Source organism: Cavia porcellus, unplaced genomic scaffold (assembly GCF_034190915.1).
Source record: "Cavia porcellus strain 051 isolate PalLab524CR breed Dunkin Hartley unplaced genomic scaffold, mCavPor4.1 scaffold_6, whole genome shotgun sequence".
Lineage (NCBI taxonomy): Eukaryota > Metazoa > Chordata > Mammalia > Rodentia > Caviidae > Cavia > Cavia porcellus.
Genome location: NW_026947489.1, coordinates 17,987,929 through 18,015,097, shown reverse-complemented (window position 1 = coordinate 18,015,097; position 27,169 = coordinate 17,987,929). Strand labels below are relative to the sequence as shown.

Here is a 27,169-nt window from a genome sequence, read left to right as displayed (position 1 = left end):
AATTTTACGGAAGATTCACGTGACGGAAGATTCACTTCTTGCATGGGATGAAGCAAAATGGCACAAGATTTCATTGAGCTACTTAGAACATGAAACTTAATTATTCATTTCTGAAATCTCCCACTTCAGATCATGGTTGGCCACACACATTGAAAACACAGAAAGTCAAACTGTGGGGCAGAGGGCAAAAGGAAGCTACTTGTAGCTATCTCTCTGAAGAGGATTTTTCATGGATTATGTAAACCTTTCTTCAGGAGATCAAATTGCTACAGTCACACATATTCAAAAGCTCCTTTAATCAAATATTTATGTAAACCATGTATTTCAGATACAGATATATACACTAAAGAAAAAAGGCAGCAACTCTATTACCATAAGTAAATATCATTAGACTTTATCAGTAAATGAATGACCCTATCAGAAATTAATCAGTAAATGGAAGAAATTCTGTCTACTGTGAATACATTTTAACAACAACAAAAAAAAAAAAACCATGATGAATGTAATCATGATATACTGCAAACATTTACTAATTAAAAGAAATTTTAAAGTACTTTAATAAAGTATAACTTACATACAAAAAGCTGTATTCATGCATATGACTTCATAAATTAGGATGACTGAATGCTTTTTGAAAATACAAATTGCAACCTGAGTAGGTTTGTAAAATCATCCATTCTGGAGACAAGACTATAACTAATTACATGCTGATTTTGAGGTTACTTTGTTTATCTGGATATCCTTGTATCTTTTTAAATATCTGTATAATTAATGTGAATGATTTCAATACAAACCTTGAAAAAACAAGTTCCCCATGAAACTTTTTAACATACACTGCATAAAATACTCAATTATTCAAGAACAAGTTTCATGGAGGCATTCTGATAATTTGATAATCTGTATTGGTTCACAAAACTACACAGTGCTATCTTGTCATACTCTATGTCAAAGTCAGTACATTTAGCAAAGCAGCCATGAAAATTAAAGATGATGACACAGCAGAGCCACCACTTGATCGCCCAGTGCAGCATTAAGCAGGACAGGTATAAGGTCTTTGGTCTGCTCCTTCAATATGCCTTCTAGAAGGCTATTAGTAGTATTTCTTTTCTGTTTCCTCTGTAAGAATATTGTAATAAACAGTATATTCAAAAGAACACAGCATTACTCAGCTGGCTTACTATCATCATTTTTCTTTCACACAAGTGGCGTCTTCCTGTGTCTAAATTCTAATGCCTCTATGCTGCCAATTCTCAAAAGTGATAAATCTAAAAGGGCAGTCTACTGGCCAAATTCTACACAGAGCAAAAGGCACACCATTCTTGGGCTGCAGATGTGATAGTACAGCACTTGTCCACATGTGCAAGGTCCTGGATTCAACCCAAGAAAGGAAGGGAAGGAGGAATGAAAGAAAAAAGAGAGAGAAGACTGATCGATTAACTACCTTTCTTGATTCAGTCCTAAATACTCAAATTAACAGGTTATCAACAAAGACCTTTCTGTTCTAGTTATCAAAATTAATTTTACCTCCAATGACAAAACTTAAAAGCTTCAAATGTATGTGTAATGGAAATAGGAGATGGAATTTTACAAGAAAAGGTAACACTTATTATCAGTGTTCCAAAGGGAAGAAATTACTAAAAGGATAAAGTAAACACACACTTATATGTAGAGTTCAAGGACCTAACATTCACAGGAAACTATTAACTAGAAATCAGTCTTGCTAAATTCTTCTGTTCCTGCTTTTTAAAAAAGAGACACTCACCATACAGATAACTTTATAAGTAGCTACTAGTACATATGAGACAATGTGAAAGGTCTATATGGATTAAAACACGGCTAAGGCAGAGCTGCTGACAGAGGGCAGAGGAGTTCCCAGTGGGGTATGCTGTGGGACAGAAGAGACAGCACTACCTTCCCTGGCTCCATTTTTCAGTGTGGAGAAGAGGAGCAAAAACAGACCTCTAAGAGTCAAATGGCAGCCTAGGGTAATACAGCTCGTTCACGAATGGAAGGAAAAGCATACCCAGGTGGACTCTAATATGCATTTCTGGCAGAGAACACAATACATGAGTACAGACAAGAATTTAATGGGTAAAATGAGACTGGTGTGGCTGGCAGGTGGACTGCAGGATAAAACAGCACAGTTGAGTGACTGTGCAAGCAATCTCAGGACTTAGACTGTAAGATACATCATAACGTTTAAAACTAAAGAGCTCTTTAATTTACTCAAACCAAGAATCTGTAGCATGGACTAGACCAGTGGTTGGTCTCTGTCTCCAATCTCCCCTCCCTCTCTTGTCCTATCTTTACTCAACACCTGAGCTAAAGAGTGAACCTATGGTTTTACATGTGCTAGACACTATAAATTGTCCAATTCAGCCTTTATTTTTGATTCTCCTGCTGCAGCCTCCTAGATAGCTAGGATTAGTGACAGGTACTGCCATGTCCAGACAGACCTGTGGTTCTTGAAGCATGGTCTGCAAAAACTTGCAGGTACTAAACATAATTTTGGGGGTGAATATGGGATCAAAGTATTTTCATACAAATGCTAAGGTATCATTTGCCTTTTCTATTATGTTGACATTTACACTGATGGTGCCTTGGAACAAATGAAGGCAGTAGTAACAAACTGATCCAACAGTCATTACATTCTACACTGTCACCTATTTCTAGAAAAGGCATTTTCATGTAAGAATGTCCTAGAGGAAGCTATAAACACAATTAATGTCAAGAATGCATAAAATACTTCAGTACATGGAGGTATGACTGTAGTCTTGAGAAATACAACTTGTGCTTCAAGTTGTAAAGTGAATCAGCTGCTTTTTTCCAATGTACATTTTTCCTTTAAAAAGGACTGACACACATAATGGTTATTGTACACTGAGTATTTTCTTAGAAGTAAATTGTCTCTCAAGGGAAACAAATCATATTATTGACTGCTGGGAGAATTCAAACTTTCAAATGAGAATGAGAATTTTAGAAAATTCTTATCTGTTACTATAAATCTGCTAAGCTTACCAGTATTTAAAGACATTTAAATGACATCCTTGGTGATGAGACTGGTGGTAATGTTTATCAGCAAATATGGTTTTCCTGATAGCATACAATATTCAACATATGGAAGAGTTGTATGGTTTAGTAAACCAAAACTTTGCAAACAGCCAATGCATAATGTTGTAAAACCACACACACATAAAAATCCACTGAAAGTGGATTTTAATGTATTATGATTTCAGATTCTACACCGCCAATAATTAAAAAACTACTGCCTACCAATTCTAAGTATAACATCACAATTATTTGATTAAAACAGTTACTCCTCTAATTTGTTTTTGAAAAGTTCTGTGCTTGGAGGTGGGGCTTTGGAAAGAAGGCTGGCTCATGAAGGTGCTATATTCATCTGCGGGTTAATCCATTTATGAGTTAATAGATAAATTGCTCTTAGGGAACGGGCCCTGGAATTGCTTTTGGGAATGGAGGTGGGTCATTGGGGGTGTGATTGGGAAGACTGTCCCCTGTCCCTTCTCTCCTTGGATCTCCTGTTCATTGCTTCTGCTTCCTGGTTGTCATGGGTTGAACAGCTTTCTTACACCACACCCTTCTGCCACGATGTGTCTGCTTTGAAGCCAGCCAACCATATGTTGAACCTTCAAAAGCTGTAACCCAAAATAAACCTTTTCTCCTTTGGTGTGTGTGTTAGGTCCCAACAATGAGAAGCCAACTAATATATTCATGAAACAAAAGTTCTTTATAGAGTTCTTAGTAACTATAAAAGTGTAAAGGAACTGGAAGACCAGAAAGTTTGAAAACAACTGGATTATAAAGTAGGAAGACATTCCCTAATAATGAAACCAGAGAATTCAGGTAAGAAAACATAAAGGTAAAGGGCTAGGGATTTAGCTCAGCGGCATAAGCGCCTGCCTTGCAAGTATGCAGTCCTGAGTTCAATCCACGGTACCGACAAAAAAAAAAAAAAAGAGAAAACGTAAAGGTATGAATCCTCCAAATTGGTTTGAACTCCTAAATTAAATGTGATAAGTATCTAAAGAAAAAGTTTTATTTGTGGGAAGAGGAAAGAATCTGAGATTAGAGCATTCTAGCTTAAGAGATTATATGAAATCCAATGCTTCTGGTTATGAAATAAGGTATAATCTCATAATATTTTGAATGAAGCTGACAACTTAGTAACTACAGTAAGAATAAAAAACTGAAATGGTTTTCAGAAGGCAAATAAAGTTTTTTAGGAAGAGACTGAATGATTAGTGTCTTAATGAATTTAGCTGAAAGGCACTTATTAAGGAAGCACAGGGCTAAGTATGTCTCACCCTACCTTTGCTGCTCTCAGGCATTGCACTATTTTTTAAAAAACCAAGACTGATTTGGAGACATATTCATCATAAGTTTATATAACATTTTATATACTGTACTCCTTTTTCTAAGATCTAGGACAAGAAATCAATCAATCTAGGCCAAGACCTAGGCCAAGAAATCAATCATATGGTAGAACAGGTTCCCATCAGAAATAAAGCAGAAAACCTGGCACTATAAGGCACTGATGAGCTTGCTACTCTCCTCTTAAACATCCAGTAACTCTCAGTATGAAACCAAAACCAAAATGAAGAGGTAGAAATACACTGGAACTCTGATGCTGAGCAGCAGATACCAATCACTTGCACACACCACTGCCAGAATCTCTTAGGGGCCTTCACAAAAGCCAAGAGGGAGATGTAGGAGAGGGGCTGTCAATGACAAACTCTTTCTCAAACTCCAAAGAACACATTCTTTCAACTACAAAGCAAATCTAAGAACACTACCCACATTATATGCCTATTCTTAAAACAATTATTTCTTACCACAGCTTGCTGGTGTTCCTTTTAATGGATTTAGCTGCAACAGTAATTGCATTAGGTTACATGTCAAGAAAGCCACAATGTAAACCTCTTTCCTGACACAAGAAGGAAAGAACATCCTCTGATGAGGAGAAAAACAATTCATTGAGTTTGACATGAAGCAGACACAGCACCAGGTTTCTGCACTAATGAGGGAGGAGAGCCAGGCCTCTATTTCTCGCTATGATTTTATTAGGGAAACCTAATGACTTGTAAGAACCATAGCCTATTGTGCTGTGTCCTAGGGTAATAGGGACAGGAGCTGTTCCACAGCAAGACAAGCAGGACACATGCATCATTATCCAGAACTGTAATAAAATGGCCAACTCTCTATTTTAAGGACAGCAAAGTTGTCAAGGGGAAAATTCCTTGAGAGAAACATTTCAGCAGAATTCCACTTAATGCTTCATAGTATACAATGCCACCAGAAGTGAACAGCAGAAAGACTATGGTGTGGACACGCCTAAAAAGAAGGCAACTAGTCCCTCTGCTGAGTTCCTAGGATCCAGATAGCAACTGCTGGTTTACTTTTGTCTCTCCCAACAAAGCTTCTCAAGGATGGGATGTATCTTATTTACCCTCTGTGGGTGGCATTCCTGGTTTCTACTATAATATTCAGCACAAAAACAGTAGGTGTTTACAGATTAAAGGTTATTTAGTTTTGGAAATGGACGACAGTAATAAGGGATTACAATTAAATTGTACAACAGCACAATTTAATTCTGGAATCTTTAAATGTCTAAAGTGAAGGGCTGGGGATATACGTGCACTCTCTCCTTCTTTGGTGACCAGTCCAGTCTGAGGCTTCCCATAATTCTTGCCCTTAAAGGGGAGGATGAGAAAGAACTCCTGGGCCACTCAGAATAAATGTACTGTTGCCCACGAAGTGGAGTCACATGCTTCACAGGCCTTAGTGATTCTCACCATGCATTTCTCCATCTTCAGATTGGTTCAGGTGCTGGTCCCACCTCAAGAAGCCAGAAACTCAGCCAGTGCACCTGCTGCTGCTTCTGCCACTAGCACAGCATGACAGCAAAGGCCCAAACACAACACACTTTGTCTCTAGGCCCTTCTGCTTCAGAAGATCTTGATTTTTATGGGAAAATGAATTCAACAGAATTTTAGGTAGCAAAACATAAAGAAAGCATGTTGAAGAAGTCCATGTCAGAAATAAAACTGACCAGAAGGACTTTTCCTGTAAGTTATTTTCATAGAAACAAAGATACAGGGTAATGGAAAGGGAACCCGACAGTCCTGCTTTTCCTGGGGTTACCAGACTATATCACCAATGAAGGAAGGATTCAGCAAACATGAAACTGGTCTTTTGTAATGTCATCTGTCTACTGCTGCACTTCAGAAAACGTCATTAAACATATCTGGCTTCCTAAGCCAGCTGTGTTTGAAATGAAAAACCCCTGCTTAGCAGACAACAATTTTCATTAGATTTCAAGGAAGGTAACCAAACAAACACAAATAAAAATAAAGATGCCAAGTTCTGGAATGGAAAAGGCAATAGAAACTGGTTATCTTAAATCTGACCAGATCAACCCTTCTTGTGAGCTGCACATAACCACGCTACAAGACTAGGAATCTGCATCAGATGACAATGTGCTAAAGGAAGCGCTGCAGAGCCGCCAGTGCAGCAGATGTACACAGCACATCAACCATAAAGAGATTATATGTGTATGTGTAGCTATAACCTTCTGTCAGAGCAGAGGGTGCTTAAGGTGTGCTACGGGACTGCAGCAGAGCAAGATCACTAAAAGCAAAGGCTGGCCTATAGAAGCATCTCCATGGTGTACCAGCACAGAGCTGGAATCAGGAAAAACACTGGAGGGGTTTCCAGGGAGCCTCTGGCTTCGTGTGACACCGCTTAGTTCAGTGAGATGCAGTGCTCTCTGAGGCAGTAGAGGTAGGCAGTAAAGGAGGAGCTTGACCACTGGCCACTGGGGAACAGGGCAGGTCCTTTGGGTCCTCTGGATCTCTACTTCCCTCCATGGAAACTGAATACTACAGACCTTGTTATCATTAAAATTCTTCTTTACCCTAAGATTCTATAATGAGAACAATTATTCTGGAAGATTCTGAATTTCTACAGTTACAGAATCAGTCCTTTTACAATTTTCTGACCCTTTGGTTCACTGTTACAAGTAAGTCAAGGGAGGACTCCAATTCTAGTATAATACTAACAGTACATTTTTCTACTGTATCTTTATTCAAGGATATTTTAAACAATGAAATACTTCCTAAGTTTTTAGTACTTTTCTCCCACCTTCATTTTTCGGACATGCTCAGAGAACAGTAGACTGAGCAAAAGCTTCTCAGTTACAATGCTACCACTCCCAAGGACCCTGATATTCTACTAAAAGAAGCACACACACATATCACATAAATAAAAGCTCGATATCAATCTTAAACAATCAAATAAATATTTTCCACAAAGTCCACTTTGTGAAACGTACACTTACTCCAATTAGTCCTATTACAATTAGCTCAGATAGTTTCAAAAGTCTTTTGCAATTATCTTTAGTACGAATATAGAAATCAATTTTTGTTGAACCTCAAAATGACTAGACTTTCAAACTCTTCCAAAGTCCAAACTCTTCCAAACTCTATATATCAATCCTTGTAACAAGTCAGAACATCATGCTCACTATATAAAAAAGATCAACACAATGTATTTTGTTCTACATCTGATTTCTGAATTAGGTTTAAACTCAACAGTATTTTTTACATGTGCTCATTAGAGTATATTTTCCATGTAGCCAGGCATGGTGGTCCATAAGAGGCTAATGCAGAAGGACTGAAGTTTACGGTCAGCCTAGGCAACTTACAGAACTTACCTTAAAAAAAAAAATTTTTTTTTAAAGTAGGCAGGGATTATGGTGGGGAGGTAGCTTACTGCAAAGGCCCTGGTTCCAATTGCCAGAACCAAGGTGTGGGGTGAAGGTTTCTCCATCTAAAGTTTATGGTAGATATTTACTGTCAACTAATTTTCCTTGGAATAATGTACATGTGCATTAGAGTAAACACTTAAAAGGACTGTCAAGCTGGACGTGGTAGCGCACACTTATCTGCCAGGACAGGATTACTTTCGTATTTGAGAACTGCTTGGGCTACAAAGCGAGATTCTGTCTCAAACAAACAAAAGGTAAACAAAGAGCTTAGGGTCAGAAGCAATACATATTTTTTCTAAGCAATATCTAGTGCTAGCTCTTTCAGGTCCAATAAATTAGTTTATCTTCATGATAAAATACAAAGTGACAGGAAATTTTAAATGAAGACCACTATGGCTTGACAGAATTAGCAATTTTTCTCAGAGCATAATAACCATGACTTATTTAAAATCCTTTGATCACACAATCCTAAAACTGGTCCAGTATTCCTGAGTTAGTTTAAAAGCAGATTAGAATTATACTGTTTACAAATGCTTATCATATACTAGAACTATATTTACTCCAATTAATACAGTAACTCTCACAATACATATCTATATTCCAAATTTACAAATGAGGAAAACAAGCTCTAAATAAAGCAAAATTGTTTAAGCTAGTAAGTGGAAGAACTGGAGTTAAAATCTTAAATTTCTTGGGCTTCATCATCCTTCCTTAGCTACTATCACTGGCTGTCAATATGAGATAAGAATAACCAAAGTGTAGGAAATGACCAGAAAGAATGATTGGATGAAAAGAATAGTTAAAAGTCAGATTTCTTTCTTTTATCCCAAAGAAGAGGAAGGATAGGAATAGACAAAATGGACATCTGTAACAGAAAAAAATGGTTTACAATATAAGACCCCAGAGCAAAGAATCGTGGAAAATGTTTAAGGAAAACATGGTTAAGTTAAAATTTTGGTTGTTAAAAAAAATATGATTTTAAAGTCTCTCATGATTATTCCTTTTGGTCCAACAAATAAGACAGATGTCAACGTTTGTGAATTTATTCCAACCATTTTAGACTTATACACTGGTCAAAAATTAAGAGATGGGATAAACTTTAGAGATCATCTAGCCATTATAAAAAGGAGAAAATAAATCGTAGAAATTAACTAATTTGTACAAGTTCATTGAAAATGTGTAGCCAGATGACAGATAAACCCTTAACTAAGGTTATAGTTGTGCCACTTGAAGTTTTACCATCTTGAGTTCTTTAAGTTCTTTTCGAGTTCTTTTCAGCAACTACAATGAAAACATGCAAAAACAGACCTAAAAAATTTCCTGAAACTCCATTTCAGGGGAGACAAGGGCCTTAAAGTCTGTACAAAAAGCGCAGGGGAGCTTCCCTATAGTTGATGGCTCTGGATTTGGACCCACAGGTAACAATGGAGGAAGGAGGCAGCTTGGTTCTCTTCAGTGCCAAACTATGCAGGGAACACTTGGTAACAACTCGAAAAGAGACTAATTTGCCTTCTACTAGGTGGCACACAGACCACATAACTACATACGTAAATATGATAGCAGGACTGTTTTAAATTCAAAAAATATTAATAGAGTGGAGTGTGTAAGCCATTTTAAGTAACACTGCTATGGGTTTTCAGGTTAGTAACCATACAGCTAGCAACTGCTATATTTTCCGTCTGTGGTAGTGCATGAAGGTTGTAAACAGCCACACAAAGCAAAAGCTTTTAGACGACTTTTTGACTAAAGATAGAAGTGCAAGCTCACCTCCTTGAGATTAAGCAAAAGAAACCACACTATTCCCATTAAAAATTACAGGAGCAGGAGAGAGCCAGGAATATAGCTCACCGGCACCTGCCTGGCAAGTGCAAGGTCGTGAATTCAATTCTTAGTACCTCCCCCCAAAAAATCACAGGACAGAGAACTCAAGAAAATATTAACAGGAAATGGTCCAAATCAACATAACCTGAAGATACAAACATTAACAGTGTTGTAAAAATAATAATAAGCCTGTAATCCCAGCATTTGGGAGGCAGAGGCAGGAGAATTGCTGCAAGCTTAAAACCACCTTGGGCTACAAGTGAGTTCAAGGCCAGCCAGAATTGCATAGCAAAACTCTTCAAAGAAATAAAACAAAACAAAACAAAACAAGAAAAGAAAGAAAAGAAAAAGGAAAGGAAGAAACACACAAACAAAATTCAGTTCGTTTGGTGTTGTATTTTAATCAAAAAGAAATGAATCCTTATTCTGACTGAAGATGTCTCCTTGACTGGGGAGGGTGAGCTTAAAAACAAAACAAAACAAAAAAAACACCCTACTTTCTGAAAACTCTAGTACTCCACACATGGGATTTTATTTATTTGTGATACTAGGGTTTGAACTCATGACCTTGAGCTTGCCAGGCAGGCATTTATGCCACTGAGCTAAACCCCTGGCTCACACATGGGATTTTATAGTTGTCCTCAAATGTATCTGTTCTTGTCTATTTGGCTCCTAGGCCCGTGGGAATAGACAATACTGACAAGACACAATGGCTTGCCAAATTAACTTCTCTGCATGACTAATGAGGTTATGCAATGAATATTTGGGAAGGAATTATCAGAGATACTTCAATGGACAGATGTCCCAGAGAAGCAAGTCCTTTCTAATGAACCTGGCCACATGGTGCAAAGAAAAGGATCCCTATGACACACGGAAATGTTGGTTTATAGCATTAAGGCAGGGAAGCAAGAACTGAAATCTTTTCCAGCCCACAGCAGAACATATTCTCAAGATGAATGGTCCTAGAAGCTCTTTATTGATTTACAATTCTAAGTCATCTTTTGCTACTTTTTTAGTGCCTGGCCTTATACTTTTTCATATCATTCTTTAGGAACTCAAGCAGGTCTAAAAATTCTCTTAATTTGTATACCAAAAGCCACCCTCTAAATATAATATTGGTATTTTGCTGCAGCTAAAGAAACAGTAAGAATATGAGATTTATTTTAAAACGAATTAGTTTGAATCCTAAAAGAGCTAAGAAATATCTCCAACTACTACTAGAGGCATGGGAATATAATTCAATGCATTTACAATTCTAGTAATGACTGTCCTATTCTATAGCCCAACACATAGACTGAGCATGTGTCAGAATAATAATTTTAAACAAATGCCACTCCATCCAAAACTACAGCTACAAGTTCAACTAATTCATTTCCAAACGCAAACACAGATTTTAGAAGAGTAAGGCTGAAAAGATGTACAAAAATAAGGAAATTCAGTTCTAGAGATGTTAAAGTCAAGAAGCTAGCCCAGGAGAGACAGAAATGGAACTCCTTGTTCCCAGTACAGTTCAGAAGGGGAAGGGAGAAGAGGGACAGGAGAAGAAAGGGCACCTGGGTGAGGAAGGGGAGGGGAATGGAAGAAGAAATCTGCCCATCGCCTATTTTTGAATAGCCATTAAAAAGCTTAGATTTTACTTTTATAACTAATCAGAGGAAAAATATAAAAAATGAGTACTGTGCGTCATGTAAAAATTTTGCAAGATTTAAACTTCAGTATCCATGAATAAGATTTTATTGAAATAGTCACATTTCTTGTTTCTATACTGTCTGTGGCTGCTTTCACACTATATAAGCAAACTATTCAAACCTGAAAGTTTTCAAGAAAGGTAAGATTGAAAAATATGGTGAAAATGCTTAAATTTTTAATTTATAGCAGTACCTTAGTTCATAAAACAGCAAATAAATTTATTTATTGTCTTTTTCCTTTTTATCGGTACCGGGGATCAAACTCATGACTGCCTGCTTACAAGGCAGGTGCTTATGCCGCTGAGCTAAATCCCCAGCCCCAGCAAATAAATTTATAAACAAATGTTCAGCATCACTGGTCATTCAAGCAATACAAATTAAAACAATGCTGAGATTCCATCTCACTCTAGAAAGAATGGCTATTCCCAAGAAATCAAACTATAACAAATACTGGAGGGCTGTGGGGAAAAAGGAACCATTCTCCACTGTTCATAGAAGTAAAAACATAATTCCACAGCAATGTATGCACACCCATGTTTATAGCAGCACAGTTTATAACATGTAAATTTGGAAATAGCCCCAAATGTCCATCAACTGATTAATGGATAAAGATGTGGGGTGTTTTTTAACACAATGGAGTACTACTCTGCCATACAGAAGGATAAACTCAAAATATTTCAAGGTAAATGGATAAACCTTGAGATCATACTCTGAAGTGACATTAATTGGATACACATGTTCAATTATCAAATGCTATCTCTGGTGTGAGAACCTGAAAGTGTAAATAAGAACCAAAATGTGTAATAGAGATTGTGAAATCTCTAATTCAAATGGAATGAGTATTAGGAAGCGGGGAGGGAAAAGAGGAAGGAAGGAAAAAGGAGAAAACAGTGGAAGAAAAAAATTAAAACAAAGCGTTTGTAAAAACGATGGGCAAGGGAGCTGAGGGGAAGGGAGGGGATGGGAAAAAAGGAACAAAGATATATCACGTGTAAGTACAAATTTCATACGATGAATGCCATCATCATGCATGGCTAAAATATACCTATAAATGTTTTTTTTAAAAAAAGATGAACTAAGAACTACTTGAATTCAAGGATATGAGTTTGTTCCTTCCTTTCTGAGGAGCTTTTGAAACAAACACAAATGAACCCATAGGGGTGTGCTCTTTTCTTTCTCCAGGCGCAAAAGTAACATTTATCTGAAAAATGACTGCCATACAAGAGCCACCCAGGCATTAGTCATGAATATTATCTGCAACAAGGAGAGGTCAGAACAGTCAGAACCTTCATACCACTGAACTCCAATAAAACAAGGCTTGTTTATCACTTCACACACTTGACGGCTTGGGACAATACTGCCCTTTATATATCTACAGGGATAACTTAAGGAAAAAAAAAAAAACAACCACATAGCCCTCTGAAAAGCAAAATGGCACGATTGTCAAGTTTACCCAGAAAAGAGTATATTTTCAACAGCCAGCATGAGTTAATCCATTAACTTGATTTTCAGTGTTTTTCTTTAATCAGGATAAAATCTAAAGCACCGAGCATTGCAACATGTTTAAATTCACTGGTTTTAAAGCTTAATCGCTTCAAGCCAGAAGAAAAACATTTTTAAAAACCTGTTGAACATTAAATATACAACTACTACATGTAAATTAGCAATTCCACTAGTACATATGTAAAAACATATGCCTATGTAATCTTGCACAAAATGTTCATACCAGTATTACCCTCAATTGTCAAAAAGTGAAAACAACACAAATTTATAACAAATTTATAACAAAATTTAGACCATCCATACAATGGATTATTCAGCAATTAAAAGAAATGAAATAACGATCAGTTCTTCACAGATGAACTTTTGAGAACACTATACAAATGAATGAAATGAGAGTCATGAAAGACCACATATTGTGTAATTCCATTTACATCAAGTTCTAGAATGGGCAAATTTATAGAAACAGGTCTGTTAGTGACTTGCTAAGAGCTGGGAGAAGGAAACAGTGGGGCGAGGTCGACTGCTAAGGGGCGCAGGGTTTCTTTTGAGGGTGATGATAATCTTGTCACATTAGGAGGACAGTGGTAGCAGTTAAACAAGTCTATACACAGATTAAAAATCAGTGAAGCATGTACTTTATTTGAATGAGTGTACTTTATTTGAATTTAATAGTATGTGAATTATATACCAATAAAGGTGTTATGTTTAAAGCTTAAAACTATTTTTTTCTTCACTAAAAATGACATACAGTACTTCGTATTTTAGACAGTTACTAGAGAGGTATATAAAGTAAAACCTCAGTTTTGCTGCTGTCAGTTTCTATATGTAAGAAAGAAGAGTCAAGTTTCAGAAGAGTTAATAGATCCCCTTTTGTGGTGATTCTCATCTGTAGTACACTTCAAGTGTGGGAATGACAAGTCTCTGTGCCTTATGTTCATGGAGGAAAATATGTATTTCATTGTAATCTCCAAGACTCATGCAGGATAGCCTATTCCAAACCTTTGCTGTACACTACACATCATTTTGCTATGAAAGCTTAATTACACATCCACATCTCTACAACAGAACAAGAGAGAAAGTAAAATACTGTTGTGTCCCTGTACCATAACAAAAACCTAGGCCATTAATCATATATAGCAGACAAAGCCAAACACATTCTATGCCCACACAGTCTTACTGGTGTCACTTACTGCATGGGTCTCTGGGCCTTGTTTCATCTTAGGGGTAGTGGCTCCATTCCCTACAGTCACCTGGTCAAAATCTGAACTTGATCCGATCTTACTCAGAAAATCCACTTCATCTTCTGCTTTTGTGTCTGGCATTTCTGAAAAGAACAAGTGGAGAGTATAGGGAGTGTGGATCACACAGTAAGGCATTTGAAAAAATTGATTCTCTACAAAAACTGACTATTTACACAACATGATCCAGGTTCCATACATTTGTTTTTGCCTTAAATGGAAAGTATTCTGCTATTGGGTGCTGGTAAACTTCTGGTCCCATATCAAGCTTCTCCTCTGTCACACAGTTGTGTGGTTTTCCCTAACCATTGCATGAATTTGGAACTTCAAGAAGACCCAATTCGATGTCTACTAAAATGTCTATTTTCACCGACTTCATGACAAATTTATGAGTACAGGTATGATGTGCATGTAGAAAAACAAATTCGTAAACTATATGGGACAGATAACACCTGAAAGTAGGTACTTCCTCTTGGCCATCTTCAATAAGGTCAGAGAGATCTGTACAGAGGGAAAAGCTACCTGAAATAAGACAAAGCCTCTGGGATAAGCCTGACTTACTTTCCTAATATACCACACACTCTGATCGACTCACTGCTGCAACAAGTGAGTACCCTTGAGCTTATTTTATTTCTTCTATAACCAAAACAATCAAAAGTCAGCAATTCCTTTTCTTCAGAAAAAAGTCTTTATACAACTTTTCTCTAGTATCCCAGTTGTCCTCTTGCTGACCAAACAGTAGTAGTCTTTGTTACCTGGCCTCCATATGGCTAAGAAAATATAAGGAGGTGGTGGCAAAAATTTTTTCAAGAAAAATTTAGGCTTCTCATATTTTTTTTTTAAGAGGACAGGTAACAGTTGAAATTCATCTCAGTATCCAAACACAAATGGAAAACTGTCAATATCTAAATACAAATGAAACTGTCATGTCATTGTCATGTAGAAAATTTTCTTTGGTGGTTATTAATCTAGTGATACCAATATTTTGACAAATAAAACGTTTCCTACACCAAAAAGCAAACAGGTTTTTTCTAGGAGAAAAAAAAAAATTAGGATTTTATTCTAATACCACATGTTCAAAAAGTCTCCATCAAATTGGGAAAGTTACAATCCCATAAATGAACATTTATAAATCTGCTTTCTTTGCCCTTACAATTATGCGACCTCACCAGCAACTTAAGAAATAAATGGGTAGACAAGATTCTTTGTCAAGAGAATAAAATTTTGTTGAGAATTTTATAAAATGTAACTAAAGCTAAAAAAAAAAAAATTTTTTTTTTCACTAAGACTCTCTTTACAAGTATATCTTGATCAAAACATTTCTTAGAATAATGAGCGAGGATGTTTTTACTTTATTCATTTAGGGATGTGATTCTTGGCACAAATTTACTTTCCTAAACCTATCAACAGAAAATATGTATCCTGGCAACAGCAACCAGTCACAAGTGTAAACAGTGATTACTAAGACTTGAGGGGTGCTGACAATCTGAAGAACTGCATGGCTCTGTGTGTACCACCAGCTTCCTAAGCACTATAATCAATGCTTCTGATAGGTGAAGGACCACCTCATCCTCTTCTAACTGACTCCTTCCAAATTATGCTCCATGCTCATATAACAACATAAATCCATGAATACAATGTACACCTCATAGAAAATATCATCTGGCACTGATATTACAGTCGGGTGATTTTTTTCCTAGGGTAATGTGACCACGGACTTTCCCAACCCTGACTATTTTCTGAAAAAAAGCACAGATTTCTTCATCACTGGTTACTTTTATCCATAGTTTTGAGACCGTGACCAGTGAGCCTACTGTAATTCCTCTGGCAGCAGAGGAAGTAACTCATCTACAAAAAAATACTGACCCAAAATCTACTGTTGAAATTTGGTACATTTTTTCTTTCTTAAAACTTTAAAACCTTAAAATTTGTTTCTTATTATCTTTACTATTACATGCTATTAAAAATCTTAAGTCTGAAATTCTCCCTATATTTACCTTTTCCTCTAGAGAACTTTATATAGTGTACAGTACCTTGGGTTAAATTCTGACCACAGCCAAAAGGAGAAATAAGTCTGGCCCATGTGGCAAGGACAGTGAACCCAAATGAAAAGAACATAGCTAGGCATCAACTTACAGCCACTCCCATTCTTCTGAAATGCCAACCTGCCAGGGGCCTCTAAAATAGACTTGTTGCTGTGTCTCATTTTAAAAATTAGAGATCTTCTCATTTAAATTCTGAGGTAGCAGCCAACAAATTTCTATTGCTACAAATCTAAATCAACAAATTTGAAAACCTGAAATCACCAAAAATTCTACCGAGGCTTCTTAAATAAGGAGATAAAAATTGGTAAAAGTCCTTAACAGGGAAAAATAAACTGTTTTAACTGTTCTTCCTAAGCCACTTTTTTGTTGTCTGATCTCTCTAGACTCCACCCCGATACTCTTAACATCTATTACACTTAAAAGGATTATCAACAATTAAAAAGAACAGCAAAAATAACCAAACAATAAAGACAAGCTATCTCTTACCTACCAAAGCATAGGAGCAGGCACAGAGACAAGTCCCGTGTCTACAGCTGGTGGAAGACAGCAGTAAAAAAGTATACATTCAACTGACCTTTAAAGACTCCAGAAGTGAAGATGGAGACTGACTCCAGTTTCAGCTTCAGTCTCGCCCGTAATAAAAAGTTTTAATTCAAATAGTTTATTTCCCTTCAGCAAGAGTGGTTTCTCTTTGCTGTCTCTGGACATGGTTACCCATAGATGGAACAGGCTGCTGTGTGAGCAATCTGCTCAGTGCAGCTGCTTCACTGAGATAAGCAGACACAAGGTCTGCCCAGTGACAGCAGCTCAGCAGGCTGGGCTTGGACGGAAATCCTGCATCCTATCCACGCACTGTGCAGGGTCCTGAATTCCCAGACTCTGCCCAAAAGGAAGAGGCAATAGAACGGAGGTTGCTCCTTAGACAGGAAAAGGAGGGAGCAAACCAATGACTTAATGCTACCATTTTGGATGCTGGGCCATCAGCTTAAAATGATAATTACAGCTGTTCATGAAACCACTCTGACTCTGAATTTGCCTAAAATTCAGACTAGGATGACAAGGAGGAAGGGAGTTTCAAGCTTGTAAATAAAACACAACCTCTGCAGCACTATTTTTTATGATTCTAAAGAAAAGAACTAGCTTATGTGAATAAAAACATCTGCCAAATTCCTTCATCTTTTTAAGGCATCTGTGATCTAGGCATTGTTTTCTAGGTTTGGAAAGTTGCAACGGCTACTGTGTGACAGACAGACCGTTAACAGGTTTAAGTAATCAAGCTACGAATCTACAGTACAGGAAGCCGCAACCCTAAGATGACGTGCATTCCCTTGACGGTGATGACTATCAACTTGGCAACCTCCCCAATGAGCAAGCAAGACCTTAAAATAACAAAGATGCCTGTATTTTTACTACATACAACAGAGACTCTGAAAGAAACTTGCCTCTGAAACTGTTAATTCTGTATTTTGCTATGCTTACCTGTTGCTGGCTCCTGTCTCTGTACAGGCAGAGTAATCTTCTCTGGCTCCTCCCTTCCAGCAAAGAGTCCTGTGAGAGTCCCTGTGGCTTCTTTACAAATACTATCCATTTTCAGGGTCTGCCCAGGCAGGGAAGCACACACTTTCTCCGTAGAGGTCTCCTCTGATATTTCAGTCACAGGGCCTGACTCAGGACTGGACAGTGACATGTGACTGATTTCTCTGTCAGTAATCAGTGCTCCCGAGGCCTTGATTCGTTCGATGACAGCTTCCACTATACGGCTGGCAGCCTCCTCTAAGTCTGCTCCCACAGGCACATGTTCAGCTTGCTTGTCTGATGAGGTTGAAACCTGTGTGACTTCCCTCCTCACAGCTGGGGTCTTGCCATCAAAAGTTGAGAGCCCTGCCTCTGTGGGAAGCTCCATGGCAACAGGTTCCAGTGCTTCAGCATCCATTTGTACCTCCTTGGAGGCACTTGTGATACCACTGAGGTCTGCTTCGTCCAGCTTCTCTTTCTTCCAATCCAGAGGTAACACTGCTGGGGTTATAGCTTCCTGTGGGCTGGTCATACTTTTGTCTGGTAAAGCTCCTGACAAACTAAGGGCCATATTCTCCTCCTGGTTCAACAAAACTTCGGAAATTGGAATGTCTTGGCTGTTGTTTGGTATATGCTTTCTTCTGGACCCAGCAGGACCTTGTATAGTCTTAAAACCTGGAATATCCACTGTCACATTTTCACTCACTTCACAGGCATTGGTTTTCCCCTGGGATTCAGTGTCCTTCATTTCAACATCCCGTGAAAAAGGCTGATTGCCATTAAATGCCTCAGACACATCTGGCAACAGACATGGCAAGACAGGTGATTTGTTCTGCTCTGCATCCAAGGGTTCCTGCCTGGAATCTGCAGGCAGACTTGCTCCTGGTGTCACCAGGCTCTGTGTGGCCCCACCTTCGGCCAGCAAGGTCTGTGGGGTCACTTCCTTGTTATGTTCAGTTTCTGCCTTCAGACAGACAGAGGCTATGACCAGTGAATCACTGTGGTGAAGCGCTTTGTCCTCTGTACAGACGGCCGAGAACCCCGGTGTCTCCTGTCCACCTGGTGTCTGCATTTCCAGCAACATTCCTGAAGAAAGCATATCCTTCTTAATGGAGGAGCACATTGCTGCTTTATCCTTGTCATCTTGTCCCTGAGCTGCAGAGCTTTCAGAAACTGCCAGATTCTTTCCTTCTTCAGTCAAAACTGAGCTAGAGGCCCAAGTAGCCTCATCCACACTTAGCAGTGAAGAGTCAGTCAGAACTTCAGAGGGTGCTGAGAGGCCAGGGCTCTCATGCTCCCCAGCAAGTCCTCCAGGACTGACATTCCCCATGCTGGGCTGAAGATCTACAGCAGCACAGGATGTGGACAGGCCTACAGTGCTGTCTTCTAGCAGCTGGTTATCAGGATAATCTGAATCTCCTCCGGCTGGGTCATCTCCACACACTGTAGACCTGTGTAGTTCCGGGGTTGCTGTTCCCTTTTCTTTCTGGGAGGGGACAAGAGAAAGTACGTCATCTTTGGTTACTGATTCACTGCCTGGACTGCTTGCCAGAGGGAAAGTGCTGCCTGATGGTACTGCCTCATCTGGTCCCAGTTCTTCCTGAGTTTTGGGCACCAATGAATGCAGATGTGAAGCTTCCTCATGCACATTTATTAAAGGTGTATCTACTTTCAAATCTTTTCCTTGATCCTTTTTATCTGAACTTTCAAGTGAACAAAAATCCATGCATTCTTGGGTATCTCTTAAAGGGTTAGGGGGGATAGTCATTGCTTGTTGGTCTTTCTGGCAGACAGCAGTGGGTGGGTCCTGTGTGTTGGACTGCCCTGCTGTGGTGACTCCACAGAGGTTAACTATGTCATTGCAATGTTCTGCAACCATCTCACCACTAGAAGTCACTGTGTTCTGCTGAGACACAGAGTCAGTGCCAAGTTTATCATCTCCAGTTGTAGAACAAACCAGTGATTTGCTGTTCTGGCTTTCAACATGAGGTGTATTTGTTTCTGATTTCTGGTTTGGCAGTACATCTTTCTCTAGCCCAGAAAAGGTTAACTCCGAGGGTGACAGTGCCTTGCAAATGCCTGTTACAGGAATATCCAGCTCTAGTCCCTCTGCAGCAGCCAGAATTACCAGTGAGTTCTGATCTTCAAGAGCATCGGCATACTCTTCACGCTTCCTCAAAGTTTCAGTTTCTGCTGTTTTTTCACCAGGGATTTCTCCAAGACTAAACACAAGGGAAGAATTATCAGGTTTACTGCCATCCAGAGTACTAGTGGCAGAGGGACAGCTTGGAACACTGGTTTTATCCACAGGCTCACTGATGACCTGTACGTTGGTGGTTTCAGCTGTATTGCTGTCAGAGTTCTCAAATCTTTCCTCTGCACTTTTCCCTGCCTCACACATACTGTTCTGGATGGTGGCACCTGAGTTCATGAGACTATGTTTCATTTTCCCAGCACTCTCTGGCTGGCTGACATCTGCTGAACTGCCTAACAATTCACCTCCAGGGGGATGCTGGGCCCCACTCGGCTCCATGACCATATCTTCCTTCCTGTGGACCAAACTCTTTTGGTTACACAGAGCCTTCTGTTCTATGGTCATTCCAGAAGACACTGCTCCAGTTTCTTCATCCCTGTTTCCTTCTGTACCTTTTACGCCGCAGTCAGGCACACTCTGAAGGCATCTGTCTTGATTACACACAGTTCTTGAGTCCACAACAGGTGCAGGGTCAACCTCTTCCCCTTTTCTCTGTATACCTTTATTTTTCTTCCTATAAGAACAGTTTGTAGTCTCTTCCTCAATCACATGTGACAAATCACAGGAACTTTCAATCTGTCTAACAGGGCTCCCGTGGCAGCATAGGCTAGTCCCAGTCTCTTCAGGAGAAGAAAGCTGCTGACTGTCTGAGGGCTCTGATGCACAGGGAAGGATCTGGCCATTTGTCTCTGGGACACTGGGTAGATTGCAAGGATCCTGTGCTGTCACCATGGCGGGTGTAAAATCATCCATTTGCCTGGGGTTTGTTTTCTAGGAGGAAATCAAAATATACATTCAAAAAACTGACCATAAGACTTCACTGACACCTATAAGCAAAATTCTATAGAACAAAATTCCCTCGTTCTTGTCCTTCCAGGGTCACAGGATAATGTGACCTAAGCAAACACAAATTATCTTGATAATACATCTCTCTCTCTTTCTTGCTCACTTGCTCTCACTCTCTCTCATTATCTACATAGCCACTGGAACATTAAAAACGGCTTACAATATACACAGTTTCCAGGTGCAGTGGTACATGCCTGTAATCCCAGAACTTGAGATACAGATGAAGGTGGGGGTTGGGAGCTAAGGTAGGAGGATCCTTTGGGGCCATCCTGGGCTACATAATGAAACCCTGTCTCAAAAAAAACAAAAAGAGGGCCAGGGGTTTATCTCAGTGGCACAAGCACCTGCCTGGCAAGCACAAGGTCATGAATTTGATCCCTAGTACTCTTCCCCGCAAAAAAACAAAAACAAAAACAGAAAGAAAAAAACCAACCAACCAAAAGAATACCTGCTACATTTTGAACTCTTTTACAAAGGATTAAAATTGAATCTCAAAAACTTTTAAAAAGGCATCCTAAACACCTTCAAACGAGCAAGTTGAAGATATTTTTTTTTCCTGTCTTTTTCTTTTTTATTAGTACTGGGGATCGAACCCACAACTGCCTGCTTACAAGGCAGGCGTTTATGCCGCTGAGCTAAATCCCCAGCCCCTGAAGATATTTTTTTAATAAGTCTTGAAAAGTAAACAGCTGACTTCCACTCCACCTCCAGTAGAAACAAAACTGTAACTAGTTTCATAAACCCTTCAACTACAAAACCCAGGTGAGTACTCCTGCACTTATATAATGTAATACCTTGGCACATAAACACTTCTCTTCACAAACAGAAGTGTTTGGCACAATTTTGCTTTCATTTATTAAATGTCAAACTCTGCATTAAGTGTCAAACACGAACATAGCCATTTCCCCCAGAATCATAGAACAAATCAAGTTCTTGAACTAAGGTACCAATGTACCTACTAAGAAGTTACAGTGTCCTTTAATCCCCAAAATATGGTCACCTCAATCCACTTTACATATTTCAGTTTTAGGTTCATAATTTTAATAACAGTGGTGTGGTAAATCTAACTACTTTTGATAAAAAGCAGTTCCTCTGTTTTCAAATGCTGATTACTCGATACGTGACAGCAAACAGTAGTAATAGCACTTACCTCAATCACTAACAAGGCATTATGGCTTGAGAATATTATAAATATTTTCTGCAACTTTAAAGTATTTTCTCCAATAAACAAACACAACCAACAATGGAATGGTTCAGAAAATCACAGAACATCAACTTGCTTGAGGGAATTTTATGCTGCTATATAAATGGCAAGTATGATGACAACAGCATAGGCAGAAAAAAAATTTGTAATACAACATTGAAAAAATAAATACAACATGTTATGCACAAATGTCCTGTGTATGTAGACACGGTTTAGGAAAATTTTTTAGAACAAATATGAATAGGTATTTCATAAGTTTTTAGAACAAATTTAAAAATTTTTAGAACAAATATGAATAGGTATTTCATAAGTTTACCTGCATATAAAAATTTTAGCAATTATTATAATACTATTCGGTTAACACATAAAAATTATTTTAAAAATATCCAGTCTGTTCTCTACTCAGTGTTTGATCTACCACAATAATTTCTACTACTTACTTACTTGTCGAGTTTCTTATACTTCTAAGTTTCTAATATATTTACTAAGTAAATATTTTAGACTGTTTCTATCTAATTGAGTTTACTGTAAAAGTTTACATAAAAACAATATAATGTGTTATAGTTACTAAAGTCCTATTAAAAGTACAAGGAAAGTATAGAGTTTCACTAAAAGTTCATGTCTCATGTGCTACTATTCAACACTCCATTCCTGCAAAAAGTATGATTTCCTTTTAAAAATTATGAAAGCACACTAGGTATAATGGCACATATGTGTTATCTCAGCACTTTGGGAGGAGAATCACAAGTTTGAGCGTATCCTGGGCAACTCAGCAAGACCCTGTCTCCTAAAGGCAGGGGAAGAAAAGAGATGGCTTAATAGGAAGTCCCTCAGTTCAATCCCTAGTACCACCAAGAAAGAAAAGAAACAAAAGAGGCAGGCAGGCACAGACAGACCACAAAAAAAAAAAAAAAAAGGAAAGCATGCTAACATGCAATTAAGGGAAGATACATTACAGAAAAAGACCTAGAAAACAAATCTGAAGAATCTGAGAAGCTTCTAACACATACATCTTTCCACAACTTAAAATTTCTCATGTTTTCTTATCAACCAGACCTTGTAGGTAGCTTTCAGATCTGCAAATTGATGCTTTCAAGTGGATTTTCATTCACTTTGTAAAGAGTTCTAAGAGAAAAATCTGATTTCCTGAGCAGTCCATTGAAAGGAAAATAAAACGACTGCTTTAGAACAAATATGATTTTGAAAGGCAAAGGCAGGCACAGTGACAACACTATTATCAAATTTCTTGGCCTGCTGGCCTCAGAAATAATGCCTGCTCCCAAAGAAGATGCTGGCATTGCGCTGACTCTAGGCAACCTTAAATGAAATCGTTATCAAGCTGTTTCCAAATCCAATCACTCCTGAAATAACTGGGTGGAAAAATTATCTCAACTTAGTCCTTCAGATATTGTAGCCAAGAGAGATGCCCCAATATGAAATCTATATTACCCTAATTCATGCTATCAAGAAGTCTGTAATGCTTTTGTTTTTGAAAACACTTTTATCTTACAGACTTGAGTGAATTATAAAATCTTTATTTTTGGTGCTATTTTAAACCATTTAACTATCCATTTAAATATAGTAACATTATCACCACTCATTAAAATAGCTGTGAAAGGCTATATTGATGAGTAAATTTGGTTCTTGCATTTTAGCAACAATCTCATAAACTGGTTTTCTTCATTTAGGCAGACACAGACATATTTTATGCCTGAGAAAGTTAGTTCTAGTTGTTGCATGTTTCTATGCTTGCAACAGTTATGTGTGAGTATCTTTTATTACTTCAGAAATATGACAAAAATCAGTTTTAAAATCTTAGCTGCCTACTGCTATGCTACAATCTTAATGCTAGTTTATAACTTAAGTGCTGATAATGAACACTACTGATACTGCTTGACAGGTTTCACAATCTTTAGTAGAAACATTTTTTATGCTCTGAGTATAGCACGGTTCACTAGGCAAGGTAGATATATACACACCTGAAAAGGAAAACTATCTTGCTTACCATTAGTTGCTGTTGGATGTTCCTAAGTTTTAAAATATGTCCAGAGCAACTGTCTCCAGGAAATGGGGGTTCACAGCTGGATTCTGATGGAGAGGTCAAAGTATAGATATCCAGCTTCCGATGATGCCACACAGAGCAATCTCCAAAAGGGATTTCATAGGATAAACTGCTCCAGGAGTCTGGTTCCCCAGCATTCTCCCTGCAAGCAAGCAGTCTCTGGTTAACACATGAATTCAACTTCCTAGGCATAGATGTAAGCCACTTTAAGTATAATGTCATTTCTAACCTGATTGTCTTTGTAAAAATTTTTCCTTATATAACTCCTACATGATTCAGCATATAAAAAATCCATCTATTTTCCTAAGAGGTCACAAGAAGGTTAATTCAATACAGGAATCTTCCCCCTAAGTATGTTTTTTGGATCAACACACAAAAAGGTCAGATTTCAAAGTAGTTAATTTTATGCCAACAACCAAATAATGAAAACATATAAGCCTGGTTTTCCACAGAACACTTATTAAGAATTGATTTTAAATAGGTTATACCATCTGCTAGTTACAGTTGACTATATTGGAATGGGAAGAACCAGTAACTCTGAACCATGTGAGCACATTCTGACTTTACAAACAATACTGGAAATGCCTCAAATTTCCCGAAGTTAACTACTACAGTAACAAATGAACACACAAAAACTACAATACCAGATTATATTGTCCTTGTCAACAAATAAAATAGGATTTAATTTTTTAAATCCTATTTTAAATAAGCTCTTGGTTTTATGAAGAACTTCAATTTTTTTAATTTTAAAAAACAATTTTGCTCAATTTGTATCATTATAAACATGTTTATACCTATAAGGCTGATAAAGGGTTCAGGCATATAACCAACTATTTGTGGCACAAGTTTCAAATAAGAAATCTTACTGGGTACTGTGGCATACACATGTAATCCCAACTACTCGGAGACTGAGGCAGAGGAATTCCACATTTGAGGTCTGCTGGAGGAACACAGTGAGACCGTGTCTCAAAAAGTAAAAAAGGTGGGCATGTAGCTCAGTGGTAGTGCACTCCTGGGTTCAATATCTATTACCAAACAAAACAAACTTCACACATGAACACAGAAAATCTCTTGGATGTGGTTCTTAATGGTCTTTCCAATACTGTAAGCCAATTACTTGATCAAGAATTGTAGATTTCTTCTATAAAGACCACAGCACCTCAAATTTAAGCATTGTTTCTAGAACATAAACCCATGCCCATAAAGTCCGCTTGCACTACGTTCACAGCTGATGAAGGAACTTTGGGACATGAGATAGAAAGATGAAGTACACAGTGACACACCACACAAACTTATAGTCTCCATGACTATATTTTGGCAAGTATTTCAAATGTTAAACAAAACAAGTTTCTTCTACCTGCAACAAAAATATAAGTTTCTGATGCATCAATCCTTGGTGTCACTGTCTGTTCTTAATAGTTTGATAAGGCACATAGTTGGTAGATTCTGGATTTAAATCGAGTTATTTCCTAGCTATATGATGTTTTATAAGTTTCTTAACTTCTCTGAGTCTTATATCATGTGCACATAGGGATATTACAATCCAAGCACTCTTCTGAGGATTACAGAAAATAAACATGAATTGCTTATAGTACTGGCATAGAGAAGTCTCACACTGATGCGCCCTGTTACTATTTCTTGCTTGCATTCATTTAAAAATAATGCCTACTAAGCGTTCTTCCTTTTTATTTCCTACATTTATCCAGAAAAACCCCGTTTCTTGGAAACCTTTAACACCTGAAAACAACCTTCTATTCTGACTAGATGCCTCATGGCTAAATGACTGGGCAAAATAACAGATCATGCTTTCCATCAGCGTTTTCCTGGGTTTGCAGAATGTTCTTTATTTCCACTCTCCTTTTGACATTAATATCTTGAGCTTCCCACAGTATATGTATCATATCACAAATAAGCATAAGCGAATAGCACAGTGATAAAGCATCCTACAGATTCTGGAAGAAGAAAGGTTAGACTTCAGATCACTGTCCTTTTTAAAAATGGAACAAACTAATGAATTAAGAAACAGATATGCCATCTGTTGACAAACAAAGAAAGAGTATTTCAACTGCCTCTACAAAGTTTTGCATACTAAATCATATTTGTAGTAATTCACTTGAGAAAGAGAATTTTAAAATAAAAAATTTAGTATAGCAGAAAACCTGTAAAGTAATGGAGATCATGCATTGGCTCAATATCACAAATGTGCTCCAAAAGAACACTATTGTAATTTCTATACTTGATAGTAGCTGCTTACCAGTTGCTTAAAATAAGATTAGCATATACTATGTGCTAGACATTTTGTGTATTTGTCAAAGTGTTTTACTTTGAGTAAAATGATTCCAAATAGAAAAGTACCTGCAGGGCACTTACTTCAAAGGTCAAAGAATGACTCAAAGTAAAACTGCTATACCAAATGAGGAGGAGAAAACTGGAAAATCAGCTTTCAAGCTGGGGTTGACCACTGACTACAATGACAGACAATACTGATAGCTTGCTCAGATTACCATACACTGTACAGCCATACTCCCACACAGAGCTTCAAACACAAAATCTGATTTATATACCACCACTCCATGTGAACCAAATATAATAAGCTTAAAACACTGTTTGCCAGGTAAACATCAATTAAAAAGTGACACGCCTTATTCTCTCAGCAGAAGGGAGTATTCCATCAACCTTACCACTATTAATCCTCAAATTGTTGCACTTTTATTATCTAAATATTCAGGAATTCCTTTCACGAACAACAACCTATTTATTTACTGTCTACTTCTCCCATGTTCTTCCTCTAGAGGAATGTGTTTTTGTTGTCACATTACCTCTAGGTGCTAACTATTCAACCTCCCAACTCACTACCTCTATGTACGTTTATTGTTCCTACTTCCTTGAAAGACCTGTCACTGCAATTATTTTCTCACTGACTCCCACGAACACCTATTGCCACTAATACTCTGCCATACTCATCTTGCCTTTAGGTCTGGGTTAATTCCACTATTCGTGCACTCATCAAGTAACTAGTATCCAGGCACTAGTTAATGTGCGGACTAAAACTCACTTTTGTTGGTAGCTTACATACTCAGCAAGGGACAAAAAGCAAGGTAAGTAAGCAAAACATCAAGGCGGCAGTAAGTATTGTGGAGAATAATAAAGCAAGGATGAAAGCTGCAATTTTCAGTGTGGTAACATTTAAGTAAATATAGTTTGTGC

At 37.9% G+C, this 27,169-nt stretch overlaps 1 protein-coding gene across 10 annotated transcripts in view; it reads right to left on the bottom strand.

Annotated features, from left to right (window-relative positions):
• Akap13 (A-kinase anchoring protein 13) overlaps nucleotides 1–27,169 on the bottom strand; it is a 302,450-nt gene that overhangs the window by 116,436 nt on the left and 158,845 nt on the right. For all 10 annotated transcript variants that reach the window (XM_063249996.1, XM_063249997.1, XM_063249998.1 and 7 more), the window contains exons 6-8: nucleotides 23,906–24,104; nucleotides 17,561–20,621; nucleotides 13,989–14,122 (exon numbers count right to left, since the gene is read on the bottom strand). In XM_063249996.1, coding sequence (XP_063106066.1) covers nucleotides 13,989–14,122; nucleotides 17,561–20,621; nucleotides 23,906–24,104 — 3,394 coding nt within the window. The remainder of the gene's footprint in view (nucleotides 1–13,988; nucleotides 14,123–17,560; nucleotides 20,622–23,905; nucleotides 24,105–27,169) is intronic.